Consider the following 18,707-nt stretch of genomic DNA (forward strand, 5'->3'; position numbering starts at 1 on the left):
CTAATGAATCTGAAGTTCCTCTAGAGTAGGTCGGTAATACGGTGAAGGTGGAAGAGTCCACGAACAGTTTTAGCAGACATTCGTAAAAGTAACAAAGAAAACAAAGTGAGAATATCCCCCTCTACTCACCAAGGATAGACAGATTTGGAGAAGCCTTAGGAAAAGGCTGCTAACAGAAGTTGGCACATTTGAAGCAGATTGTTAAACACAAGTTCCTTTGCCCCTGGGCATTTTGCTATTGTTCAACAATCAGCCTGTCACGAGCATGCTTCATAATGCACAGAAAGGTTTCTGACCTTTCTCGGTGCTGCCATGTGACCGTAATGCTGCACATGGACTGCAAGGCAATTGCATAAACATGGTGTCTTGGTGGAGTTTGGCTCATTGAAAGCCTGATCAAATAGAGGAAAGCAAGGAACACGTTGGTGCAGGAAGTATGAAACACATTGTGCTTAAAGTCCTCATGCTGCATTTCTTTATTTCCTGAACTTTCCAACGTAGTGACTCAGTACCTAAATGTTTTCACCTTCTTTGCCTCTTTTCTTGAGGCTGATGATTATTTTTACATCTGGATTTGTTGCCTTTCAGACTTAGCTCTCGTACAGTGCTCGGAGTCTCCCAGGGTGAGATCCCTGTGAGAAAATGTCAGCCTGCATTTTCAAAGCTGCCTTAGAGATTTGGAAGATAATTCCCATTTAAATAATGGGAAGTATGTGCCCCACTCGCATGTGTTTGTTCTTAATAACAAAAAGGAGCTGGTTCTACACAGATGTTGGTCATTGTAGAGATGTTTTAATTTTTATAGCACTAGCTTCGACTCTTTACAAGCTTAAAAGTTGTGCCTTCATAAAGGATGTGAAATTTTGATCCCGTTGCAGTTTATGCCTCTCCACCCTTTTCCTATCTTCTGCATACCCTTCCACCTGTGACCACTGTGATATCTTCTCATGAGAAGTTTGAAACTCTGGTTGACATTGTGGACCCTTGGAGTGTGGGTGGGGTCGGTGGAGTTAGGACTGTCTTCAACCAAAACCCACAACTGCGCTGCCGTTCTGATGTACTTTCCCCTACTAAAATGCACGTTGTGTGATATGCTGCTGAACGGTGGAAGCCTAGTTGCAACTGATGGCTTTTGCTTTTTAAAGACACCTGCAGTTTCACTTTGGTTCTTTAACTTACCTTGAAAGCACATATACTTTTTAGTGTTTTCCAGTCCTCTGCCAAGAACATTTTCCCTTAAGCAACTTCAGTCTAATTGCATTAATCTGGATTCAGACTGCTTGATAAATCTTGTATGTTTTGAAATGTTCAAATACGGCCATGTCCTCATGAAAAAAAAAAAAAAAAAAAGGTGTATATTTTTAGGCGAGGGAATGGTGTGAAAAATCGGCAGCTCAAAGGGAACAGCAAGAAGAGCCTGGTAGTAGCCTGGTATATAAATCTCCCCAATTTGTATACATAATTAAACGGAGCAGTGAGAACCTGACAATATTACTGTGCTCTGCTCTGATCACCCTGTTCTTACTGTTCCATCACATCGTTTGTTTTAGTGAGACAACATATTGATGACAAATGTGGTAAAAAAATAAATATATACTATTCCGCTTAATTACATTCATCCTGAGCTTGCTCAGCTGTGCTAGAATCTAGAATGCCTGTTTTATACAGGAAATCACCTGATACTTCAACACAAAATCTTCCTCCATTTAAGTTGCAGTACAAAAGGCATTTCATTTCCCTTTCTGCTCTTGAAAATATAAACTTTTTGTGGCACTAGAAGTTGATACAAAAAGAGACAAGTGAACATTATGGTTGTTATCTTGTTCATCTTTCTTCATTTCCACAAGTGTGGGATGGAAGGGATTTGGGAGACTTTAGGTTTGTTTGCTGCCAGTTCCTACAGAAACAACAAATGCTTTTCATCAGTCATCACAATGGTGAAACAGATGAAAAAGAAGTCGTGACTGAAGTTTAGAACATCTAATTTGTACATCTCTTTTTGCCAGTTAATTTCTGCATCCTAAAAACTTGAATAATGATCAAAGATCTTATGATGCCTTCTAATAAAAGGCAGATTTCTGAACCTACTCATTTATTTCTTGTGACTTCATAAAGGGGGCTTGTTATTCCTGTTGTTTACTGAAGTCTTTGTAAAGCTTTCATCCCTCCCTTTTTCTTTAAGTGCAAATGTCAACCGGGTCAAGATGCAGTAACTCAGTGGGCGATGCTGAGACTGACAATGTACTGCTCCCTTGACCAGTGGCTAATGCCAACTGGAGTTGACGCAGGGTGACGTGAGGGTTTTTTTTTTTAATTCTGCTAAGAAAAATGGACTGGAGAGCAGATGACCCTTAGACTGCCGATGAGATTTGTCTAGGCCTAGCTGTGCTTGCTTTCAAAGCTGCGGAAGGCTCCCGTTCTTGACAGTCTCCTCATGGACAGGTTGTCCCCTCTGCTCTCTGGTCTCGAGGACTTACTCCTCTGGAAGGGGTTTCTCAGGCCTGTTGCGTTTCGCTGTCTGTCGAGTTTGTCGCTGATAGAGTAGCTCTTCCGCGTGTGCTGTGCATACAACATGTTGGACTCCTCTGCAGAGTAGCTGTTGGCCCGCTCTATTTTTGGAAGTGGGATGCTGTTGGCCAGAGTTCTTGTAGCATTGCCATCTTGAGGAGATAAGGGGATCCCCTTCTTGTCTTTGGCCTCGATATCCTCATGATCAGAGCTGGGGTGGCTTAGTTCAGCTTCTCTCTCTGGGTGGCAGCATCCCAAGTCTTCCACTTTGCCTCCAAGACTTCCAGGGAAACTGGCCCTCTCCGCGATGGCCTGGGGAGCACTCACACACCTCGTGTCTATGCAGTCCGTAATGCTTGTGTACTCTGCTGTTTTGACTGGGACGCCAAGGCTGCTGAAGTAGCTTCGAGATGGAGAGAACATGAAACTGTGAGATTTCACAATTGGCGTTTCCTCCAGAATAAATGGAGCTGTAGCCAGATAACGACTGCTTTTAGATCGTTCTAAAGTGTGATACAAGGGAGGGTCTGAATCCCACGGGATTTGGCAATCTGTGATTTGCGAATAGTCTGAAGAAAATGCTCTTGTTTCTATTCCAGAGGTTTCCTCGTAATCAAGACTCCTGCCAGAAATTTTTTCGCCAGGTATACTGCTAATGTACGCACTGTTAGCTAAAATGGAAGAGGCTATGTGAGCCTGCAGAGCTGCATCTCCGGTACTGAGAATATTTATGGAGCTGTCAAGAGGCTCTGTGTCAGAATGCATCTCATCCATGGCAGAAACGTAGATGTCTATACAAGATGAAGGCCGTCTGGAGTCTGGGGCAATTGACAAAGTGCTGGTAGGGGCTAAGGGAACCTTCCCTTCTTTTGCTATTGAGTGGGAACTGATAGCCCGATGCAGGCTTGGCGATCTTTCCTTAAAAATGCTTTCAAACTTTTCCAAACCACACTTGTCCTTCATATTTGTTGCATAGAAAGAGTGGCTTCGCATGCGGGGCGTGATGGTAGGAGATGTTGGGGACATGGACTCCTCTCCTGTGGGATCTATGCTCTCTTGAAGCTTATAAGTATTTCCTTCCTGACTATTGAAGCTACTCTGCCTCACAATGTATGCTGCATCAGTACAGTCGGATGAGGTCCTGGATCGTATCTTGGTTGTCTCACCTCTCTCTATGCCCGTCAGTTTTTCTAAGGCAGTAACCATTCGTCCCATCATATCTTCCAGCTGAGCAAGCCTGATGTCAACGGTCTGCAGAGAGGCCTTCATGCAGTGCTCTCGCTCGTTTACTTCTTCCAGTCGCATGGCCATGTTCTCTACCCTTAAAAAAGGGAAGAATTAAACAGATTAATTTCTACAAAGCAGTGATGTTCAGCTAATATGTCACCAAAAATAATGGGACAAAATAGGTCTTAAGCCAATCTATACCACCTCATCTGCTTCAAAACACTGCTAAAAGAGGTTCGGCAAACAAATACCACTCACTCAGGAAACTGTTCCAGTGGGTTAAACCAGGGGTGTCTGCTGTGATGTAGAGGGTGTTTTGGGTGTGCCCTATCCCAGGGACAGGGGTTAGTACAGAAATGTTACTATGATTTGCTGCCTCTTTGCTGCCTTGACATCTAATTAGGTTGTTACTAATGAATAACACTTAAAGCAGACGCCACATGACGTTGTCCCCAGTTGTGCCACAGGCAGGACTACAGCAGTTAACTGCAGAACTAAATGAAGTAATGAAAGTGGGCAACGTGCCATAGAAGGTGGTTAACATCCCATTTTTTTTCTGGTGCTTGCCCCAGATTTACATCAGCTGGTGCTATGTGGACCTAAGGAGATAGTTTCTTTGTTCTCTGTTTTATTTTTAGCTCAGATATGTAGAAGAAAATGTATCAGCTATTGTATTGAATGTAGGTAATATCAAGTAAAGTATGCATGAAAACTGCAGGTTGGAGAACACTGATCAAACCAAATACAGCCTACAATAGGGTACACACATGAAGATTGCTCCATTACTCTGATTGTGCTGTGGGTAGTCTGTATTAATAGTTTAGGGATAGAAATGATGGATTTTAAAGTTATTTATTAGCTACCTGTCATAATATATAAATAAAAAGTTAGATTAAAGTATTAATAGGTAATAATTGAATGTGTGATCTTAGTTTAAACTTCAGTGTATCAGTTCTACACTGTTGATCTGTCTCATTTTGAAATGTTTTCAACTTTAAGGTGTACTAATTTATGCCTGTGGCTTTCAACCATTTCAATTTTCTGGCTTCTAAAACACCTCTACTGAAGGATTCATATGGAGTCCTCTAATTTTACACAATGAAATTGCCTTTAGCACCTATGAAATTTCTTCTCATAATTATTTTCTCTAGTTGTAGTCCCTAGGGTAGACCAGGGGCCTTCATTATCTGCCAAAGAAGTATTAAAAGCAACACATTTATATAGTTATCTTTGTCTGATTTTTAATGCTACAATTCTGGTTTTCCCCATTCCTATAGACACTGAAAAATGAACAGAGAAGTGACAAATGCCAAATGGCAGGATTTCCACACTTTTCACAAGTCTCTTACTCTCTGCCTGTTAGTGCAATTCATACTGAAATGTTAATAGGCACCCTGTCAATTGTACCCAGGATTTCTGATGAGATAAATATCATCTTCTACTGCTGATAGTTGAATTTCCAACAGCATGAGTGACCTGGAACTGGCAACACCATAAACACTCTTACTTGCCCTGGGGGAAACCAGATTTTAGCAACGAATTGGGAAGCATTAATGCCTTGTTAATTAATGCACAAACTTTAGCTGGTGAAAAACTGAGGTCTGACTACTTTGTGGTGATGAGCAACAGCAACCCGCCCGCACAAGAGAGAAGGGAGGAGTGTGACACCACTCCCTACACGAAGTCTCACATTCCTGTGAAACATGTGCTTTTTCTGTTGAAGATCGTGAGTTTTGAAAGCACAAGAACAGCAAATCAAATGAAGCAGCAACTGTATTGCTGTCATAAGACTTCAATAGATGAATGATGAAGTAATCACCACTAAAAATGAACCAGTAGTTTCAAAGAATCTCATTCTACTCATTATCGTTTAGGCACCAGTCTACCTCTAGTTCTACCAACTTCTCCAACCAAACAGATTAATGTTATTGCAAGCACAGGGTATAATTCTGTAGTGAGGTGAGAGGCCAGTTTATATGGGAAGCAGTTGAATTTTCCCTCATGTTATTAGTTATTGGAACTGCTATTTTATGAAAGCATTATACTTTTGAAATATTTATCAGCTAATAATTGAGTGCCTCATCACTCATTCAGGTTCTGTAACAACTGCTCAAAGATGATGAACAGATACAACAATTTTAGCGCTGTTAAACATATGGAACAATGTGATAAACATCCTGGGTTTTCTTTGAGAATGCCCAGATTACGACCAATAAAAAACATTCACCCCAGCAACAGTTACCCAAGAACTGGAACGAATTTGTATTTTTTGGTTTTTTTTTTTTTTTTTTTTCCTTTGAGAGATGTACACAAGTGAAATAATTTTTAAAACAAACGTAGCCATTTTATTAATTGCACTTGGCTACATATTTTTATCTAGAATGTGAATAGAACTGTCCATAGTGAGGTAAGTTTTGCATCCTGCATTCACGTGAGGGCTATGCAATGCTACTGAACACAACTAATGAATCCCAAGAAGAACCTAGAGTTATACCTTGCTGGAACACATTCATATACTTGTCCTGCCTTCCCTGAACATGATCTGTTAGCTACTGCCAGAGGCACAGAGTGTAAGTGTATTGCTGGCCAAGATGAAGAGAGACTTTGGAGTTACGTGGTCTGTTGGTTGCTATGGAAGTAATCAGAGATGTAATTGCACTGATAGTGGGAAATTTATATAGAAACTCAGCAAGATAAGGATAGTGCAGTCTGGGTTCAGAAACCAGGGGTAACCAGAGATGTGCATAGATAACTGAGAAGTACATGCATGTATTTACGCTGGAAAGCTTGAGCGATGATGATCTCCTCCAAACTCAAAGCTACTAGCTGAATTTAGTCACCTTTTATTATACATATTGCATATGGCCACTCCCAGATTTTTTAACAAATACTTATTCTTTTAATTAGTGATATTCTCTTATACTAATTTGGTGTTCAGTTCTGCAATCATTCATCACACAGAACAGCATCATGCTCTGGGAGTAATCCTACTAGAAACAGGATAAAATTACATCAGCCAAACACTGTGGACATAAGAGGGTATGTTCTGGAGAAATACAGTCATAATCTGGTCCTTAAAATGTTTTAATAAGTGAAATTTTCAATTTTCCCATATTGTTGGATGATCTTCCACTCAGTGAATAGGCAGCTAGAGCTGTATTTCCTTCAGGAACAGTTTTGAATTAAAACACCACTTCAAAATGAGAATGCCCAGGTTTGGATTTTTTTCACCATATGTATTAGAGATAGCATAAACCTTCTGGCAAATCCACAATATCCATGTATGATGCCTCCATTGCACCTGTGATTTTCCTTACAGCAAGATTTATGCAATGTATGAGAAGGTGCCAAGCCGTCCTAACAGATGGGAATGAGAACAGTAGAAGAGGAGGCTACATGTAAAGTGTGCATGAAGCGTGTTCTGCTGAAGCTCAAAAATTTCTAATAGTGAAACAAATGTGGACTATTTGTGGACAATATTCAGTAACCAGGAAAATAATAAAACGTCAGAACTGAGAACCTGGCAAAGATTTTATATTACCTGTGACGAGCCTTTTTAATTATGGTTTGGGAGATGATGGCTTTTGCTGGCATTCATTTTGCTTATATTTATTTTTAACTTTTGCACATCAGTTAATCAATAATTTAATTGAAGTAATGATTTAAGGGGAGTAAGGCACTCTTTTCAGAAGCAGACATCTTAATTGAATGCTAGAATTAGGTTCACAAGTCCCTTTGTGGAACCGCGTCCACTTTTAAGGCATCATTTATACTCAAAATAGTTTTCAAGTGCCACAAAGACTGTAGATACTGAAAATCACTTACAGGGGTATCCGCCCTGTTTGTTACAGGTGACTGTGGAATGGCTTTATTTAAATAAAACATAGTCATCAGTTCCCAAGCCTGTAACAGGCTATTGGTACTTTGCCTGACATCTTTTGGTAAAGCATTGCTGATGCAAGTGGCCAGCCAATTTTCCCAGGTGCAGTGGTTTCTGCAGGCTAAGGACATTGGGTTGTCCTGGCTGCATTCCCATCTGGAGCCTAAGACCGCTTAACTCTTTGTGACCACAGAGAGATGCTGCTGGATTCACCGACCTTTCCTGCTGTCTCTCTGCATGTGTGGCTGGACCTCGTGGGCTCAGTACCCGCCCTTTTACCAACCCAAACCTATTTCTGTGCGCTTCAGCCTGCCATCTCTGAAATCAAGATAATAACTATGTCTTCATTCACACGGATGCTCTTACATTGCACTGCAGACTACAGTGCTGTAGTAATGGACACCATGTAGTACCAAAGATGACATAATAATATCTACTCCAACCAGCTTATCTGCTTTTTAAATACTGTTAGGATGTGACCCAGCTCCCTTTGGAATCAACAAGAGGTTTTGCATTGGGTTTGAAAGAGTCGAGACCTGTCCATATGGAAAAAAATGCCTACTGAAGAGATTGTTTTAGTGGCTTCATGCCAGATCAAGAAAAATAATGCAGTCTTTTTTGATTATATTATGCATGTCTCTGTGCTGGTCAAAATGTGCCTCTGAAAGTTTCACCGTGATTAGAAAGGAAGACTCTCCAGGAAAAGTTGTGATTATTCTGCTGCAATGAAGTGAGTTTGTCCAGCTTTGCTTTCCTCACTGGTCTCCAGGATATTCATCAAGATTTGCCTAACTTGATAAATGCAGTTAAAGGAGAACCTTACAGCTTTGTACTGCTTTGTATTTTTCCGCTTAGTGAATCACTTCCTCTGACGTGTGTCACTAACCTGCTGATACCTCCATGTCCCTGTGTGAGATCCTAGCTAGCGAGATACTTCTCCAAGTTACTTAGTACTTGGAGTCAGGGAAGGACAAACATCAAGTGTCGTTTCATGCTTTGAATTTCTGAAAGTGAAAGGAACAGGTAAAGGAGAGATTCTGTGCGGTGACACTAAATCTGGACACCTCTGTGGTGTTCTTTGTTACAAGAGAAGTAAGGTGATTGCTGAACCAAGACAGGCCCTGCAGGATGCCAGGGTGGAGTATTGCAAGGTAAGAGTATAAACTGCAGCCTGTTGTAGGTGAGATAGACAAGTCGCTGTGGTCCTGACCCAGCATAGCCACCAACTGCTTAGCTGAAATCGTCCATTTACACCCAAATCAAGGAGCAAGAAACAGGACCTCTTGTTCTTTTGTTTTCCTGAGCTCCAAACCTTGCCTCAAAGCAAGGCTCTGTTCCCATCTCCCGTTTCCCTTCTAGTGCTAGCCCCCCACTTCCTCTTCCAGGTGTACTGGGCTTTGCACCCACGGCGTGCAGCTGTTCTTCCTCCAAGCAGCACCTGGGGCACTCTGGTAAATCCAGCTGCAAGTAGGAGCTGCTCAGGCAAGAGGTGAGCATATCACAGATGCACGGAGGAGAGGGAAGGCAGTGAGCGGTCCAGGTCCAGGTGCAGGTACTTCACACAGGGCTTGTCCCAGCCCTTGCTTCTCTTTGAGCCTAACAGCATCCTCAGCTTCTTGCAAATGAAAGGTCTTCAAGGGGATCTTCACTCATAATTGCAGGGCTTTCTGGCTCAATTTTACTAGCATGTAAAGCTGAGTTAATTGGACAGGTGGTTAAACTGGTATCTCATGGCTATAATGTAGGTATTGTGCTTGGTCTATGACTACAGGCTAATGACTGGACGTTGGAAGAGAAACAGTGTAGTCTTGCACCTTCTCTGTTTTCTTTGCTTTACATCTCGTTAATTGTATAAAGGCATCTCTAAATAGAAACTGTAATGTGGAAACCTGGAATTTAAATATTTGAATGTTCCACAGGCTAGAAAAAAGAAGTTTGGTGTTTTAGATTTAAGAACACTTCAAGGGATACTCCTCTGGCTATAATTGCAGGCAAGATGGCAGACCTGGGCATCCAGTTTTCAAAGTGCATGTTATTTAAGATACTTAGATAGCCCTGATTCCTCAAACATCTTTAAAGTATTCCTGAGATCTTTGTAGTATTTGCACTTGTCTTGTGTGGTAGAGCACTGCAGCTGGCTTAGCAAGCAGAGAAGAGAGCTATTATGAGATGAGAACTGTGTTCACCTGGGATTTCATTGCTGCAAGTCCTAGTAGTGTGCAGGAGTCCAGGAGTGGCCTCTGTCCCCCATGGGGCTGCTACCTGGGTCTCCCTCGCAGAGCTGGGGCGTGCTGCTTTCCACATTGCACTGTTGGCTCAGGTAGATGGATTTTTAAAGAACTGTTTCTCTGGGGCTCAGGTGCTTGTCTTCATTTAGGACTCATAATCATGAACTCTCTTCTGGAACGAGGTGCTTTAAGCAGTTCATTTAAAATAGAATAAGGGCTCTTTCCTATAAAACAGGGCCAGCACAGAGTGCAAAGGCAGACTGTTATGTATTAATTTTCAAGGCCTTAAGAGCACTTTCCTAATGTAGGAGAGGTCCCAGCTGGATTAATTCTCATTTGCAGAGGCTTCAAACATACCTCTTCTTTCCTTGGCCGCCAAAAGGAAAACTGTGCCCGAACAGAGATTTGAACCTGCATCTATGATTTTCAAGTTATTTCTCTGACCACTGGACCATCAGAACACAAGGAAAAAGGTACTTAGTTTGACCACAGATCAATTTAGCCCACTATGTTACTTTGAAGCATGTGTAGTCTTCCCCCCACTATATTCTCCAGTCTCTAAACGTTTTCTGCTTAGGAACTTCATGGGCTCAATATGATCTCTATGTATTTAGCAGTCCTTACTGGATTTCCCTTCCATAAGCTAGCTAGTCTCCATTTGAACCCATGTGGACTTTTACCTGACATCATCAGCTTCTGTTAGACCTCATCAGCTTTCAAGAATTTGCTCTGTTCCACTACTTACTGCATTAAAAAATCACCTATTTTTGTTTATTTTGAACATGGGCTCCTGCTAGATTAGTCTGTTGCTTCCCTGTATCTTGTTCTGGGAGACACAACAAACAATTGATTTCTACTCACCCTCTCCTTGCCCTCATCATTATATAGACCTCTTTCATTTTGTTCCTCATTTGTCTCTTCCAGACCAAGTAGAGCTGGATTACTTGGCCATTCTTTATGAGGAAGCCATTCCATGCCTTACCGTACTTCCCCTCTAATACCCTTTTCTAAAATATGTTCTTTAGGAGTGCTGCTTTCAGTAATGCAGGTGATTAAAGGATATTTTATCTGCTAATCCTGCTCTGGGATAGATTTATTTCAAAAGCAAATTAAAAGTGTGTTTCCTTGCCTACAGAAACCATATTTTAGGCATAGCTGCATCAGGGGCAGTGCTAGAAGATTATGTGTAAGAAAAAAGAGTGTTACGTCTGTGTAATCGATTACGATGACAACTCACCTGACCTCTGTTATTCAAGTTAAAGTGGAGTATTCGGGGAATGGAGTATTAAGTGATTCATAAGTTTTATGAATATCTGACAGGATATTGCCCTAAAATATTTATTGGTAACAGTGCTATGAATCAAACAACAAACTCTGTCCTCAAAATTTAACTCTGTTGCTCAGCTGCTGTGTGATGAAAACATATAGGCACCACAGCAGATGAACAGATTTATGAATTTTTAGGACCAATAAATTTGAAGCCTGACAACTTTCACTAAATTAACGTGTTACCTTTGTCCTCTGTGCATTTGCTTGCTGTGGGTGAAATGTCTAGCTTACCTAGCAAGGCCATCCTGAGACAAGTCCCACTCTTTACCTGAATGGCTAGCAGGTCAGTGCTGTAGCTGTAGTTTTCATTTACTCTCCCATTGTATTCTGACCACTTATGCCCTAAAGTTCTGCTTTAAGAACTGAAAGGCAAGAACAATTTGTCTTTCTCACTGCATCAGTTGTGTTCTAATACATCATTGAATGTGAATGTGGAAAGATTCATGTTTTCAAAACTTACAGGAACATTTACTTGAGTAAAAAAGAAAAAAAAGAGAAAAGAAATTAACCACTTTTTACCACTCTACTTTTAGTTGACTTATTAAAAAATACCTCAAATATTTCCCTTTTCAAGAAAAAGAAAGGAAGGGTGAGAATGGCAACAAAAACACATTTCCAGATCAACTTATGAGAGAACAAACAAACAAAGTGCACCTTTCTGAAGTGACGCGGATTCTTTCATCATTGGAGGAATTGAATCTGTCATCCTTTTCTCTAAAATATTCTTCTATGCACTGCTCTTCAAAATCATGGACTTTTTTCAATTCATCCTCAGTTATGAAAAGTTCTGTGGAAACAATGCAAAAAATGTGATTTGGCAAGTATTAACACATGAAATTAATTACATTCTTCTTACTGTGGAATTCATGGACTAAACTTTCAAAAGCAGGCTTCAAATGTATCTGGCATTTTGGTATGAAAGCAGATAGATGCAGCTAATTACCAAATTAGTGGCTTCAATTATATATGATTCTGGAGACAGAAACACTTAAGCAGGCAAATGCTGAGCAAACATGAATGTGTTTTGATTGCATGAGATCTAAACACAGCTGCTGGTCAGGTCCTGAAGAGATGGTGGGAGCCAAAGCCCACCTGTAACCTAATACAAATGTAATCAAATTAGTAGACTGCTAGGAAAGGAGTCCGAGAGTTACAGAGGATCTATTTGACATGGCAAGAGCTGACATCTGCAGGCAGCAGCAAGGGCTGTGGCAGACGGTGTGATGGGAGTGGGAGGAGAGCAGCCTGGTTGCGCTGGCATCTCCAGTGCCATCCCATGGCTCCAGCTCCCTCCTCCCAGAGCAGTGGGCTGTGGCATGGGCTAATGTTGGGAAGAGATGCACGTGCCTTAGCTGCCTGCCGCTGGCATATGCATAGCGGGAAGTGGAGATCTTCCACTTTGAAGAACTAGATAGAGAAGAGTAGAGAAAGTGTTATCAAAATAATCATCTGACAGGTTTTCCATCATGCGTATGGGAGTTCATATTAAAGCGTCTGGAGAAACTGCTCCTCCAGTCTGAGTCAGTGTCAAGGAGAGAACATGTGTCTACAAAATAATTACTTCTCACCATCTCTCAGCTTATCTAGGCAAAAAGCGTGTTGGGTGGAATTACGTGCTGTTTACTGGAAAAGTAGGAATGGTCTCTCTGCATTTTCAGCAATAAAACTGAGATCTCGAAGTGCGATGGACTGTAAGAAGAATCCCAGCAATAACAGATCTCTAGCAACGGCAAAACAAACCCCTTCACTTTGAAGGAACGAAGGGAAGAACAACCCCAAAAAATCACAGAAAAACATAGCCTCATCAATGCTCTGAGGAGAGCTAAGGGTTGGGCAATGCAGAAAAAATGAACTAATTTGAGTAAGATTTTTGCAGTTAAAATTAGTTCTCTGCTGGAAAGGTTATCAAGGTGCTGGACTTGGCCTTCATTCGTGTCAAACACTGGATATTACCAAGTGCACTGGAAAATCCCACTCTGTAAATTGTCTAAGGCTTACTTAATCCATAGTCTCTCTCATCCGGGTCGCTTTCATGCTTCCGCCATCTGCAGCAGAGGTGTTGGAATATCATAGTCATATGGCTGAAAATTATCAGAGGCGGTGGGAGAACAGGTCTTTCGTGAAATGTCATGATTAGCTGGTATCTTTGAAACTTCCATACTTGGTTGGATATGGATTTGACTTCAAAAAATGTATTGCTAGAAGGCAAGAAGAGGAAAATAACATCAGATCGAAATAGATTTGGGTACTTTGCTGAAGATGATGTAACAGCACCCTAACTAGACACATTTCACTAATAGTGGCAAATATTCCCTTGTTGCAAAAAGAGGAAGAAGATCAAAATAAATGAATAAGTTCGTGCTTCAGAAAGGCACAGTGGCAATCAGCCATTGCAAAGTATCATACTACTGTGTATGTCTGCTCTGTACAACAACTGAGTCTTACAACAACACAATGACAGAGAAAGTATTTTTATTCTTGTTTTCCATATTGGGAGTGAATGATGCCATGACCGAACTTAAAATTTTTTTGGCTTCTCTGCCCTGATTCTCATTGGGTGTCTGTCCTTGGAAATGAAGCCATACGAAGAACTTGGCATTTTCCTCACTCCCTGGAGACAAGCTACTGCCTCTTTCCCTCTCATCCTCACATCCTCTGAAAGTGGGTCTCGGACAAAGTCTTCAGTTTAGCAGCCTTCCTAGGTTGTGAATAATGTCCACCCCCCACAAGTCAATACTTTGAAATGTGTCACTCACTTGAAAACAGCAATGAGGAGGTTCACCAAAAGGATGTTTGCAACCAAGAGGTAACAGGCCATGATGGCGGGAACGATCCACGCTCCTGTCTTGCAAGGAGGTAGCTGGATTATTTTGCCATCTTCTCTGGTTTCATTTTGACCACAAGGAGCTGGGAGCAAAAACGCAAAAACATGCAAAATGGGAATGAATCTTATTTTTTCAGTGCTTTTTACAGAAATATTTAAATATTTATAAAGGCCTGCCTGCCAAAGCAGTATCTTCCAAATAACAGTGGTGTTGATGCTCCCCCCAAGAAGTATGCACTTGCTATCACGGAATTTACAAGCTACAGTTCTTGTTATTGTATGTTATTTGTCATGAATATCAGGATATTTGCCTCAGAAATTGCAGGAAACATGCCTGGTGTGAGTAAGATGCTTGGTTGCATACAGCTAAAATATCCTGGTACTCTGGTAGCAATTAGTGGCTGTGCAAGTAAAATGATCAAAATGTTTAATCCTGGAAAAAAGCTTGTGTATTTTTTTTTTTTAATGGTGAAAGCTTGGTCTTTTTTGATTGATGGAGGTGGATGTGATAAATAGCATAAGGAAAAAGAAGTACATGGAAGTAAATTAAAAAGTAGACATTTGTTGCTGTGCACTGCACTGCCCTGAGCCCCTCTGGGACATACTCATAATGACCCTCTGCTATTAAGGACTTTTGACTGCATGCCTAGAAACAGTGGGGGAGATTATCAAGTCTTTGCTGTACCAGGGAAAGGGACATGTAGGCAGCAGAGTTGCCACCTGTTTCTTCCCCGAAAGCTTTGGAACCAAAACCTTCTCAGTATTAGTGTTGTAGAAGTGAAGCAAGGGGAGAGAAAACATTGTGAAATGTTTTTCATTGCTTATTTTTTTACCTGCCTTCATGTGCTGTGGTGGCTGATCTGCATTTGCAAGCGTGGGTTCAGTTTATGCCTTTCTAGCCTCAGTCCTAGTGGTCCTAAGTACCTCTGTAATCAACTCTTCAAGAAAAAAACTGAAGAAGCAGCTTTCATATACAAACTATCTTAGTGAGCGCACCACTACAGCTAGCTTCTCCTTGTGAGTGCACCACTACAGCTAGCTTCTCCTTGTCCCCTTCAAAAAGAAGTTAAATTTTAGTACTGTCTCAATTCCCTCTGATATCAACGAGAGTTTCCCACTGACTTCACAGACAACAAAGTTTGCCAATGATGTATGTTTTGTAAAATTCCACCTTATGTCAACAAATCCATGATTTCCAATACCAACTATTACTTCTTCTCAAAAAGGTCCTTCTGAACTTGGTTCACAGAACATGGGGTTCAACTGTGGGTGTCCATATTGGCAATCATATATTATGTGAGATTTGGGTACTTGGTTTTGGGCACTACATATAGCTTTTCGGTTATTACATATAGAAATATTATAGCCATATGGGATACATGATACATTAGCTTCAAACAAGAACTCTCCCAAAATATTCTACTCACGGAAAAAGATACGTCAAAGCCAAATACAAGCAATACTACTTTTACAAGTAGCTCCGTTGTGCCTGGACCCATGGTGCCAGCAGTCCTTCCTACTTACAAAAATACATTTTATTACTGGAACAGGCTGAGAGTATGCAATTCTTTATTTCTCAGAAAGCATCACCTTGCAGATTGTTTTAGGTTAGTGCCAATTTCATGCTTCCCACACTGGTCCAAGCAGTGTTTTCATTCAGATGTTCAGAATGCCATCTGTGAGCTGCTGTGGGTGTGGGGTAATGTGAACTCAGCCTTCACCCAGCAGAAATTGGGACACTCAATACCTCTTGGTATGAGCACTCAGTGTGAGACTTACATTTGTGTTTGTGTGGAAATGCTAACTTGATGCTGATTCAGAACTACAAAGTCCAACACAACACAGTACCAAAACCTGTCATGACTTCACCAGTGGTGCAACACTCACTCTATCAGTTGATGAAACCTGTTGCCCTTTTGTGTGCTGAAGAACAGAAGAAATAATGTCTTTTGTAGCAATAGGAGAACTTGGTAAAAAGCATATTTTAAACCTTAGATCAATGAGATCAAAAACTCACCTCAAATCTGATTATAATTCTATTATCCCATTTTTTTTATCAAAAAAAAGAGAATTTAATCTCAAAAACCTCCCAGCTTTGACAACTACCAAGACAAAAATGATTTTTCCAATTTTATTTGCCTACAACAGAGTATTTAGAATATCATTAATGCATCCCTCTGGGTTTATGCCACACAGTGATGGCCAAATTAGACTTCCTACAAAGACAAGTTCCCATAGTCTATTCTATACATGCACAGATGTTTGACATGTCCTGAAGATTTTCAAAAGTTTTCCTTTTTTGCTTGTTCTGTTGTGGGAATACTAATCTCATGCCTTACTTTATGGAGAACTAAGCCACTGCTTAAAGTTCACATCTTCAGCTGCATGCAAAAATGTATGATGTGTGTCCAAAATGCAGACACTTGCATTCCACTACACATCACTGAACGTCTTCTTCCATCTTTAAACAGTAACAATTTTAAAGAATTTTTTTCCCCACTATTAAATAAACTGTTTATTTAAAATAATTACTCCCAGGAAACCAGAAACAGAATTTTCTCTCTCTATGAAAAAGAACAGAGGACTCTGGCAGGAGGCTAAAAGTAGCAATGATATTGTTTTTAGATAATGAAGGTAATTGTTTACATTTAAGAAGTTAAAACTCTGCTTGTAGGGTTCAAGAAGACTTTGTTACCGTAACCTGGGACAGTTTGCCTTCCCCATCCGAGTATGTAGAGTCCCAAGGATGTCTTATCTCCTTGATACAGTAACCTGGGCCAGGTGACCCTGCATGGGCACCAACATGGTGGCCAGCTGCGGATCTCAGAATTCGGCCAACAGCAGCTGCATTACATCAGTGATTTCGCTAAAGAGTAAAGCAGGGCAGTGCATACGCGTGATATATTAAACAGTGCAAGTGCTTTCCCCCGAGCTTCACTCCCAAAGAGGGCTCCACTGCGTCGGGTCCCCATTTGACTAACATGGGTGCCCCGGGACTCCCACCATGGTAACGCTGCACTTTCCATAAATCCAAGGTGTTCACTCACTGAGTGCTGTGCCTTGTCCCTGTGGGACCCGCACCTGCCTTTCACGTGTAACAGGGTTTGGCCATTTTAATTATGTTTGGAGAAATGCAGCACTTTTCGTAGCATGTGCAGTAACATATTGTCATAACAAATGTTTACAAAGCACAGTTTTAACATGTATGAAAACATAGTCATCTTTTTACACTACAGCCTTGTTTTAACAAAAAATCCCTAGAGTAGTACTTAATTCTAGTGTAATGTTTGGCTGAAGCAAATTCTGTGAGTATAACTAAATGCCTTTTTCAGGTAACTGAAAAACCCAATCAGTCTGATACCTACAGGCTGCTGGATGAAGGTCAGACAGTAAGGCCTGAACTCAGGCTTTAGAAAATAATAAACGGCTGGTGTTTTAATTTCAATCACACGCATTAATGTGGCTCAGCTTTCCAATATTGCACCCTGACATCTGTGGATGTACATATTTTTCGCATCTCTTGTTTCCTTTTTCACAATCTACTCCTATGCTTATTTTTCCTGCTTGGCTCCCATTTACAGTTTCCTGTACGGGCCTTTCCTGCTACGTACCGAACTCTTCCTCTTTCCTGGCCAGCAAATAGTTGCAAAGCAAACAGCAGTAACCCACGCCTCTCTGTGTGTTTCAGGCCTAAAGCGGCGTCAGGAGCTCAGGAAGAAGTTGCTTCCCTGCTGTAATTACTGTTATGACGTGGGCACGGCTCATTTTTGCTGTGCATTGGGTGGAGGGCTTGGGAAATAACGCTTGCAAATTTCGGCGTCATGGCTCTTCCCCCAGCTGCACCCTTCCAAAGCAGTTGTGGGAAATAATGGAGAGAGGAAAGCACATCATTGAACCGCTTTGTTACCAAATAGCCTTTTGCCTTTTCAGAAAACCTCACATGTGAAAATGGATACTGCTTTTACAACACCGGTTGATTTGTTTGAAAGCACAAGAAATTACGGAATGAGTTCGTATGATCACAATTCTAAAGAATAAGGAAACCATAAGTATGTATTAACTAACGTACCAACCCATCTTTTTTTTTTTTTTTTAATTCAAGTCTGGACATTTTAAATGCAATGTCATCAGCCTGTTTATGAGTATATAGGCACCTTCCAATTTTGATCTGCACTGAACTCAAAAGGATGTGAAAGCATTTTGTAATTTTTTAATCGAATGTCTGAGCACTCCTACCAGCTTGTCAGGCTGGTAAATATTGAAAAAAGGCTAAGTGTGCTGCCTGGGGCTGTCCACTTCTTCACTGACAGAGAAAATACTGAACTTTGTGAGCTCTGAATCTCACACCATTGTTCTGTTCATCAGCAGAATCATCCAGGGAATTGAACAGTGTCTCATTACTTCAAAAATGTTGCTTTAACTACAGTGTCGTGACCTTACATGTTGCCTCTTGCCCTCAGCCACATTAAAAATTACTTTGAAGTGTCTCTCCAATCTGCTGGTATATTACTCATAATTTATAGTAAATTCCTGTATTTTTCTTTTTTTCTCTGGTGCTTTCTCCCTCCTGCTACCCCCCCACGTTAAAAACATCCAACCAAATGGAACCCAAAATATAACCTCAGAGGAGTGCTGGGAAGGGGAATACTGCAACTTAGCCCAGAGAGACTATCAAAAATGGTGTGTAGGCTGTGCACAAATTTTATCCATC

At 41.0% G+C, this 18,707-nt stretch overlaps 1 protein-coding gene across 6 annotated transcripts in view; it reads right to left on the minus strand.

Annotated features, from left to right (window-relative positions):
* Positions 1-2,179: 2,179 nt before the first annotated feature.
* TRPM3 (transient receptor potential cation channel subfamily M member 3) overlaps positions 2,180-18,707 on the minus strand; it is a 421,669-nt gene continuing 405,141 nt past the window's right edge. For all 6 annotated transcript variants that reach the window (XM_074569357.1, XM_074569355.1, XM_074569361.1 and 3 more), the window contains 4 exons: positions 13,929-14,079; positions 13,171-13,370; positions 11,827-11,959; positions 2,180-3,829 (listed from right to left, as the gene is read on the minus strand). In XM_074569357.1, coding sequence (XP_074425458.1) covers positions 2,380-3,829; positions 11,827-11,959; positions 13,171-13,370; positions 13,929-14,079 — 1,934 coding nt within the window. In that variant the 3' untranslated portion in view covers positions 2,180-2,379. The remainder of the gene's footprint in view (positions 3,830-11,826; positions 11,960-13,170; positions 13,371-13,928; positions 14,080-18,707) is intronic.

Source organism: Larus michahellis, chromosome Z (assembly GCF_964199755.1).
Source record: "Larus michahellis chromosome Z, bLarMic1.1, whole genome shotgun sequence".
Lineage (NCBI taxonomy): Eukaryota > Metazoa > Chordata > Aves > Charadriiformes > Laridae > Larus > Larus michahellis.